The following is a 10755-nucleotide window of genomic DNA, read 5'->3' as shown; positions in this document are numbered from 1 at the left end:
TTTAATGCGAATAGCTTATGGGATTTTTTGGAGGGTGCACAAAGGAGTTGGACCTCGGCGACCTGTTAAAAACACCAACTTTTGCAGACAAACCACAACATTCTGTAACCGTGTACCCGATTGGCTCGCTCAAATGAAACAACGCCTGTGATTGGTTGAGAGTGCGCTATTGACCGAAGGTGGACTCCCAGAGAGACGGGAAAACTGGAAAGAGGAAAAAAAAAAAAAAAAAGTCCGGCAGCCACTAAACTGCCCCATGCGCTTCCACTCAGTAGGTTTGGATTAATCACCGGGAAGTCGATAATATTGAAACATTATGGATATTATGAAAGCCTCGGGGAAAACACCAGCAGAAACACGATGTGTTTAGTTTGTTCTCTGGCTTTTAAAACCAACCGCCGCTGCTGGACTCCCGTTGAGACACTTCTCAGCTACACAGGTAACTTTGTTAAAAACTCTGTTAGCATGGATGCTAACGGCTAGCAGCCTGTTGCCGCAGCTGCGTTGCTTGATTCTGTTTATCCATATACATTTATACGTAGCTTCACAATACGCCGAGAAAAAAAGCTTGGACTTCTTAGACGGAATTAAACTTTTATTGGAGTTATTTCGCAAATAGTAACGAATCCAAGGCGTCTTTTGTTGAGCGTTGGAGAACAACGGCTCGACACGATGTGCTGGACTCCATCGATCTCCTGAACGGCACAAACAAAAATACACTTAAAATACAATGTAGATATGTTTTTGTAGTGTAGAAAATAACCTTACACCCAAAGATGACGTTCACTTTATACATACTAAGTCTGAAAAGTAGGTTAAAACGTCATTTAGGTTGTTTTTTTTTTATTATTGTGTTGTCCACTTGTTGCTGGCCATTCATTATGCTAACCTGACCATAACGTCTTTTTTTTAGCTTTATATATATCACTATAGTGGATGTTCAATCATGTGTTTGGTTTTGTTGGGTCAGATTACTTAGAGCCGAGATCAGTAACAGAATGCATATTTTATGAAAAGGCTCCCAATACTCACGTAATGTAAGTAGATTATAACTTATTATAAACACAGAACTTATAAGTAATCAGTTTGGATCCTGCTACTAAATGTAGTCAGTCAATTTTTTTTTTTTAATTAATAAAGTTTTTGGGCTCATTTATATCTGTCTTAACATCAGACTATCTGCCATGTATATATGTGACACATGCTGGTTGTAAAACAATAGAATTGGGTTAGTTATTATTAAATGATTAGTAACCATCAGAAATAAGACCAACTCCCATAAATTGCAGAGCATATTTTCCAGATGAAAATGGTTAAATTATAATGTCCAGACCAAACATTCAAGCAGTTTTTTTTTTGTGATTTTTCTGATTGTTTATGTAGTAATCTGATTCAAAACAGTATTTAAGCTGTTGAGCACATGTGAATGCCAAAATTAAATTGTTCTACCAGTTTACTAGTTTATTGTATGACTATTTCTTTTTTAACTAAGAACTGGTGCAATTAGCTGTCCAGTATATCAGTTATTTTTTTATTTTGTCACATATCGAAGATCAGGCCTTTCCTGTAATGCTGATATATTTTTGTCCCTTTTTTTTTAGGTTTTATCAGATAAATAATAAAAAGGCTGCATGTCTCCACATATAGGTAATCTTGCAAAAAGGACATGCTAACATTTATGCACCAATATATAGATTTAACCCATATCTGATCTATTTATTTCATAAGTTACTTTCTAAATAAAGCTAATCTAAAAAGTACCTGTTGATCCTTGTGCTGGTCACATATAGATGTATAATTTTTGCAATTTAAAGCTTCATTGCCCTTTATGGGCACTACTGTTAACCTGTTTAATCAACGATCACACAGATTTTCTCTTTTGCATTTAATCTGAAAGTGAAGCTTTAAAAAGTCTTATTTCAGAGGAAATAACACCAGTATAACATTTACATAAAAAGTAGAGGTAATTGTAAAACTTGATCAGTTTATTTCTACTAAAATGCAGCTCTTTATGAAACCTCGTGAATAATAGATTGTTTATTATAATGTAGTTACAAAAAACGTTATTTATTTTGTATTTCATCAAACAAAATGAATCAGTATTCAATGACAGTAGCTTTTAACTCTGTTTGAAATGATATAATAGGTTTATGTTTTGTTCTGCTTATTATATTTTAACATAAGCTGACATTAGCTAGTAATGACATTGTTTAAAGAACTTAATAAAGAGGGAAAACGGTGATGGATGAATTTATCAGTGGCTCTGGAACTGTAACTTTAAAAAATAATGTTATACCTGTTAGGTCAAACTCAAAAAAGTGAAGCCTTTCAGGATGTATACTTGACTAATTTAAAGTTTAAGAAGTTTGACACACTTCTTAAACATGTGATATGTTTCTTTAACAGATGGACTAAGAGATCCAGCCACCATGGAGGTATAAATCCAAGTAGGACATCTTTTATTGGGTCTTGCTTTAGCAAGCTTTTCAATGTGGGCGTTCACAGCTGGCAGTAATTCCACTGACATTGAATGATGGCATCACGTTGGGTTCCAACTTTTGAAGAAGACGAGAGACAACAAGCAAGATCCTCTTTCTGTGAGGTGAGAAGAGTTCCCCATTAGAGATGTACAATAGAGGCACACCCTTAAACTAGACAGGATCAAAAGTTTGTTACCGAATAATCCTAAAGCACAGATAAACACAATGAAAACAAGTGATTAAATAATTAGATTAAAAATTTATTAAACTCATGGTTTGTGGAGGCAGACGGAGTGACAGAGCGGCTGCTTGTTTAAGCTCTGTCTTTGGGATTTTTAGGCCGAAGCCCCTGTAATACCAGACGGGGACACCATCTGCTCCTCTAAAAATGTGTCGCCTACTTTAGATCTTTATCTTGCAGTGAGTAACCTGTTCACCAGTCTAGTGAAATCAAGAGATTTTTGTAGCACATGTGTCTGTTGATAGCGATACTATTAGTGATTTGATTATACTTTGTCATTTATGCTGCCTTTAAAACAAGCTTAGATTGTTTAGTAAAAACACATAGATGGTCCTTAACTTTTTTTTTTTTAAATAAATGAATTCCTGCGTATCGTATTGGATTTTGCCCCTTGTGATCTATGACAGAGGATGCCAAGGGTCTTTTTCTCTATGACCTCTTTGTCCAACTTTCTACTGGCCAACAAATGGTCCCAAAGTCAGAAACTGAGAATTTTGCCAGATTGTGAGACTGCATGTGTTTGAAGCAAAGGTCAGAAAAATGGAAATGTATATTTGATTTCATTCACTTTAAGATGCCTAGCTATATAACAACTGTCCTAGTCTGAAAAACAAATGAAAGGGGCAAGGTTTGCTCTTCATTTTCATTAGAAGACACCATATTCTTATACATGATTGCCGATGAGAAGCATGTATCCATGAGGTGAAGATATTACCTTTCATAATAGAAGATCAAACAATAAATAAGGTACAGATAAACATAATTTAGACCCACTGAGTTCACCTCTATGAAGGGAAAGCCTTAGTTCAGTTGTTGAGGTCCTCATTTTAGTCATCCCTCCAATCCGACTCCTGACTAACCAGTTCATGTGATTTTTAATCTGGAATCACCCTGTTCTAAAAAAATAAAATAGATGTATGTATTAAAATCCGAATTTTGTAAGGCAGATAATCTTATGTTTATGTATTTTATAAGCAAGCTATGATGGCTTTGGTGTATAGAAAGTAGTGCAAAAGTTTCAATCAGACCTTTTTTCATAGCAACATTTTTTATGCCTGTAGTGTAAACAAAGAGACATGCTGTCTCAGACAGAGTAATGCTCAGTTCGGCGGCTCTCATGAGCTAACTTTGTTAACCATAATGGCATAAAGGTCCTTAAAAAAATAGAAAAAAAAAATCACAACTTTATTATGTTGGCTCACAGAGAAATGCTTGACTAGGCTTTATATATCTGTGTGTTATAGAAAGGCACATTAAGGTTGACATTTTCTCAGCTCCTATAACTTTCTAAAGTTAAGAGAATTTTGTGTGCTATTTAGGTGATTTTATTTAATTTAAAATCAGACATTGAAAGTGCTGTCTTGGATTTACATCAGAAACATCTGAGGAATTTTTGCTTGTTTACATCCCTTATCCCTGAAAAAAAATCCCCTGACACTGGATTGTCTGTGTGCTTTATCAGCTGAATCTGAGTAGTGCTTGGTATTTAAAAGAGGCACAAAGATTTTTAGATTGCCTGCCGATAAAACTGCTTCTGTTTAAATATCTCCCATTTTTCTATGCTGATATGGTATTATACTTTTTTTTATATCTGAATTTTACTATTCAACAAGAACTTCTTCTAGTTCTTTAGTGGCTTTTTCTTTTAAAGTTTTTACCTTTTATTTTATTTTCCTGTCCAAACAATTGAAATATGTTATGAGTTATACTGAATCTTACAGATGGGGAAACCTAAGTCCATATTTAGAACTGTAGGAGGTTTATTGAACTCCCCCCGCCCCGATCTCTATCCAGCAATCTTATTGTTTGTCTCATTTAGGATGGCTGCCTTTTACAGAAGCCTCCGCGCAGGAATCGTATGGCTAACTGATGGCAATCGGAAGGGCAAATTGACCCTCAATTGAATAGAAGTCAGTTACTTCCTGTTGTGTTATGGTTGTGTCTGCAGCGTCTCAGGAGAAAACAGAAGAGATGGGCTGCGTGATTCAGTTTTTCCTCATTGTGCCAACTCTTTGAAGTGAAACACTTGCCTTTGATGTTTTTTCTTTTCTTGTTTAGATAAGTCATGAAATCTAGAATCATGAGTCATTGGTGACAAGCCAAGCAGACAGAGCAAAATCTAATCTTCTGTTTGAACAGATACTAAATCACATTCACAGCCAATTATGTTGGTTGCAGAGATTTTTTTAAAGACAAAAATAACAGTTTTAGAATATAAGTGAGTTTTTAGGTAGTTTAAGTGAGTTTATGAGTCATTTAAAATGCATTAGTAAATATTCAAATTCCTTTGCAGAAGTATGAGTATCTGTTGAAGTTGTGTTAGTTTGTCGTACTACAATTACAAGCATGGTGTATGCTTTAATTTTCCTTTTGGGATCAAGGAAGTATTTTATTTTTTATGAATTTGACTTAAAATGCATTGGATTATAGAATAAAATAGAAATAGCCTTTAATGTCCTCACAGGCTTTTAGCTAGGAATCGCATCTTTAGGCTTCGTCCAGTGAGCATTATATGGGGGTCCGGGGGTATCTTCCCCTCTGTAATGCTAGTTCCTATATTTTAAGGTGGAATGCAGCTAATTATTTTTTTCTATGTTACAATACTTTTTTTGTCCTGATTCTGGGAAGCATATGTGCTTGAATAGAGGTGGAAATTTCCTAAGGAAGAAATTAGATCATTTTGAGGTACAATATTATGTTTCATAGGTTAATTCAAACATTCAGAAAGTGTAACATAAACTTACTGCTAAAGGTGAAACTTGATTGTTACATATACAACAAGTCGAACATTGACAAACTGAAGAACAATCTAAAAATACCACAACACATTCTGCAAACCAGCAGAGGTGAAGGTGTTAGGACTGCTTTTATTTCTGTTTCTACTCTATTAAGAATACAGCTGAAACTGACTCCGAAACTTGGTTGTATCATTTTCTTATGTCTTAGCACGTCTTGTAAATGTAAGCCGATGTGTTACACAAGCAGGGCTGTTGCACTGAAGTGTAGTTATGCTAGTTGTAAATGTCCAAATGGAAAAATAATCACACTGTTATCCACAAACCACATCTATTTATCGATCTTTTGGAAATCCAATTACCTTGAAGAACAATAAAAAAAAAATTTGTGGCATCTTTTCGACATTTGCTACTGATTTAGTACCGGTTGCGCCCCCCTCCCTAGTTGTCATTTACATTAGCTGTTGTTTTTCCCCGATTCCACTGACAGTATTTTCCCAAAGAACAACAAACCCTCCAAAATTATCTTATATTTATCAGGCATTCGATGAGTCTTCGTAAACCTTTTAGGGTTCGAAGCTTATAAGCAGTGCACTGCTTGTAAGCAGTGCAGCATTGTTGTTCCCGCAAATGAAGTTGTCCGTAGGGACATTAGATATTTCACCATATTCTACGGGAAAATTGGGGCACATCAAAGCCATATATCCCAAAAACGGGGTGCACCAATTCTGATATTTTTAGTAAAGAGTGTACAATGTACGCCCGTACAAATTTCTATTTAAATGCATGGTCCGATATATTTGAAATATAATGTTATATTTGAAAACTAAGCTGCCACTACATTGTGCAAATGTTACTCGTTTTGTCAATGTTTGCTGTGTCCAGTTAGAGAAAAAAAATAGGGCTGGGATGTGTTTGGTTTCTAATGGAGATGAGGAGAAAATAAAACTTACTTTTATTAAAAAACAGAACACTACAAGACTAGAGCTATGACAGGGGTGCAAGGGATCCTAATAGGATGATTAAAAAAAACAACAGAAGAAGCTACTTATTGTGAAGTTATGCCTACATAATCAGTAAGTGTTTATCAAAAGTTAGATTTTTGTGAATTAACTGGGAAACTTTACTCTCTTATTTTTTTTGTGTGTGTGCTAGCTATGAGTTCTTAGTTGTTTTGCTAGTTTATTATAGTGATTGGTTAGTTTTGTCTTTCAGGACTGAATGTGTTAAATAAATGTCTTTTTGACTATATAAAGGTTATCTATAAAAATGATAAATAAAGAAGGCAATGACGGAGAAACAGAACAAAGCAAGAAGCCATGAAATGAGGAACATAAGAAAGGAGGGGTAACCCCTTAAAGCTGCATTTCATGAGGCTTTTATATATAATGTTTTTGTTTATATTGATATCTGAATTACATTGTATGGACCAAAATTAAGAAATATATTATAATATTTAAGTTTTTGTAAGCTTTGGCTATATTGTCCAGCTCTAATACAGTGGTGTCAACATTTTGCAATACAAATCTAAAGAAAGGTGCAGTGCATTAAACTTGCGGTGCACTTGCGGTGCAGTGCAACTTTTTGAATTCTGCTACCCTTAAATAAAATCCAGAGCAACCAATTTCCCTTAAAAGACCATTGAAAGTCAAGTAGTGGCTGCTTTATTTTTAGTCCCCTTTTTATTTTATTTCAGATGTGTGGCATGTAATCATGATCATCATAATTTGCCTGCTAAACAATAATGTATGAAATATTGACACCGGTGTCAGCCAGTTAGTCATTTTTTTTAAATTTGTGCAACAGTTATCATAATTCAATCAACTCATAATTAAAACCGGGGGGCTATTGCTAACTGATATTAATGTCCTAAATGTTGCAATTTGTGTATATATTTAAGGAGGTGCTTGGCCATGTGGTGTTTGTCTGTTTGGACATGTGATAGTTATGCAGTGCAGGATTATGGGTCATTTAAGTGAACCTGAGAAGAAAAAATAAACGGAATCCTATTTATTACCGGTATTTATTTCTCTGTGTGAAAGGGGTAGAGAAATGTAAGTTATAAAATCACATTTTCGTTAATGGCCATTAAAACAGTAATAATATTGAATAAAAAAATGTGCCCAAATTTTTCATAGAGATTAATCTATTTTAATTGGAATACCCTGCTAGAATGACCACTCTGGCTATATGCTTATAGGCAATAAGAAGACAAAGCTTACAAAGCAGGATGGCCCAAAAAAATACAAAAGGTGAGGAAATCATTGTGATGACAGTCATTTCAAACTGATATTGTGACGACAGTATTTAACAGAATCACAATGATGCAGGGTTTGTTTTTTGAAACAGTGAAGCTCTAAGGAAAACCAAGGAATATACCAGATAGTGCAGAGAAAAAGAAGACATGTTCTAAAGCAGCGTTAGGTGATAAAACTTTATGATTAATCTTTTTGTGAACATATTTTAAGTAATACACATGACAGTAGAAATGTAGGCCCATTTCACACTGGGCAACACATCATCTTTGTATAGTAATTAAAATGTACATGACACCATAGAGAAATTGTGGATCTTGATATTTTTACCTAGAGAATCTAAAACATGCCATTTGTTGAACGAATAACCTACTTACAGCTGATATAAACAATAAATATTTATGAACATAAAATATATACAAATTATTCCATTAGAGATCAAATTTCCTTATATATATATATATATATATATATATATATATATATATATATATATATATATATATATATATAAATAAATAAATTGGTGTTGCGCCGAGACCAGTACCAACTATTGTCACCCATTGTATTAGTCTTTTTCCTGCTTCACATTAATTGCCAATTATTTTATGCCAATTAGTATGCAGTTCTTCATATATACACACACCATACCGTATCGGTATTGTATCAGTATCGACCAATACTGCTCAGTCAGGTATCAGTAATTACTGGCAACAACCATTCAGACAGCAACTCTACCATAAAAAAGACATATGCAGTTTATGAAGCTGGAACAGGGACAAATATGAAAGGAGACACCAAAACAGTGTGAAGGAACTGCTAACAGCCACACTGAGAGATGCGGGAGCTGATGGCCCTGAACAGATAAGGAGAGCAGAGCTTTACAGGGCATTGCGTAGCAGATCTTCTTTGGATTTCTACCCCTCTCTAACACTAATGTTTATATTTGTTGAATGTTTTTAACCTTTATATACCAACCTATGCTGGCTGTATTTTTTATTTTTTTTTTCTTTGATTTTGCCATTATCCAACCTGTTTTGAAAGGGTTCATCTACATTTGGCATCTGTTTGTGCAGAAAGTCTCCCACATAATGATCTTCCCTTTGATCTGCTTTATGTACATACTTGATCTGAAAATACACAAAAAACATCAGATCAGAATAAGAAAAACTATTTATTTTAATAAAAGCACTATACAAGTATTTAATAAAATACTAATAAATCATTGATTAGAGTAAAAATAACTAGCAAATCTGAATAGATTAAATGAAGAATGAAATACACAAACATGTAAAAATGTTTCCCTCTAAACCATTTCAGGCATATTGAGTACAGCAAAATATATTTTTTGTTTTTTTTAGAAGCTTAAAGGAGAAGTTCACTTTTTAACACTTTAAGCCCATTTTCTGTAGTGTCCAGGATGAAATCGAATGATCGACACCAAAATTTTGACAATTGGTCCTGTCTCTGCTTTTTGGCTCATGCAGAATCACCCCCTGGCTGCTTTAGAATGGCTTCCATTGTGCATGTCCGATAATGTCCTTAAAACAACCTTAAACGTTCTTTTTTTAAAATATGCTACTCACCGGGTTGTCAGCGCTGTTCAATGACGTTCCAAAAAAAGTTTCGTAAAGAAAAAACGTTCCTGTAGTGTTTTATTTAGCATTTTGTAAATCCCATTGAGTTCTGTTGGAATAGTCAATATTCCCCTGCCACCGGAAACGGAAATGGGGCCTGTTTACACAGTTGTAGTCTTTTCGCTTCCCTCTGTGTACTCCGACGTCGAGGTGCTAACGTCTCTGTTAAACACTTTAAAAAACTCTGAAAATGGAATACGAAAGGTGGATTCTTGATTCTCGACGTCGGAGTACACAGAGTGAAGCGAAAAGACTACAACTGTGTAAACAGGCCCCATTTCCGTTTCCGGTGGCAGGGGAATATTGACTATTCCTACAGAACTCAATGGGATTTACAAAATGCTAAATAAAACACTACAGGAACGTTTTTTTCTTTACGAAACCTTTTTTGGAACGTCATTGAACAGCGCTGACGACCCGGTGAGTAGCATATTTTAAAAAAAGAACGTTTAAGGTTGTTTTAAGGACATTATCGGACATGCACAATGGAAGCCATTCTGAAGCAGCCAGGGGGTGATTCTGCATGAGCCAAAAAGCAGAGACAGGACCAATTGTCAAAATTTTTGTGTCGATCATTCGATTTCATCCTGGACACTACAGAAAATGGGCTTAAAGTGTTAAAAAGTGAACTTCTCCTTTAATTCATAAAGTAAAAATGTTTGACCTATATATATATATATATATATATATATAAAGGACATTATCATTGCATAAACATAAAAATATATGAAGACAGGCCTAAATGTTGTTTATTGGCCTTATTGTAGCATTTATTCCAATTTACTGTATATAACTTTTTTCTTGAAAGTTATAACTCTTTAAAACAAAATGCCCCAAATTGTAAAGGTAAGCCACTGGGTTTTATTTTCAAACTTTTTGGTACTGCCAGAGTGTAAATGTTTATGAATTACTAAGATAACATATAATTACATTACTGTATATAACTCTTATTATTTCAACTCACAATAACATAAAAATATATCCTCCCAATAAATAATTATCCTTACCTCTTTGGACTGGGTTTACTAGTCTGTGTTTAGATAAAAAGACAGAATATGACAGATCACTTTATCATTTCCTGTAGCTGACTTCCCCTTTCCCATTTTTTAAAATACTCTTAGTTGGTCCATGCAAATCAGTTCAGCTGAGTTGACCTTTTTTCTATTTAAAAACAAAAAGTGTATGTTTAAAAAAGGAAACATCAAATGGCCAAATTTAACAACTGAGGTTAAATTAAAAACAAAAAGATCATCAAAAACTATGAGAGTTTTAACCGCTATTTTGAGTAAAGTTGATGGCAGCATACTGAGTGATCTTGTTTTTCTGTGAGATGTGATTAGATGTAACCATTCTCTAATAACCATTCTTTCCTATGGGTTTAATAAGTGTGAAGAATACATTTGCACA

General features: G+C 34.3%; 1 protein-coding gene across 1 annotated transcript in view; it reads left to right on the top strand.

Annotated features, from left to right (window-relative positions):
- The first annotated feature begins 217 nt into the window (after positions 1-217).
- Positions 218-10755, top strand: part of arhgap21b (Rho GTPase activating protein 21b) — a 48150-nt gene continuing 37612 nt past the window's right edge. The window contains exons 1-2 of the mRNA XM_038289319.1: positions 218-439; positions 2407-2602. Of these exons, the coding sequence (XP_038145247.1) occupies positions 2531-2602 (72 nt within the window). The 5' untranslated portion in view covers positions 218-439; positions 2407-2530. The remainder of the gene's footprint in view (positions 440-2406; positions 2603-10755) is intronic.

This window comes from Cyprinodon tularosa, unplaced genomic scaffold (assembly GCF_016077235.1).
Source record: "Cyprinodon tularosa strain WSP-4 unplaced genomic scaffold, ASM1607723v1 ctg267, whole genome shotgun sequence".
Taxonomy (NCBI): domain Eukaryota; kingdom Metazoa; phylum Chordata; class Actinopteri; order Cyprinodontiformes; family Cyprinodontidae; genus Cyprinodon; species Cyprinodon tularosa.
The sequence above is the reverse complement of the archived record's forward strand: the minus strand, read 5'-3'. Positions and strand labels throughout refer to the sequence as shown.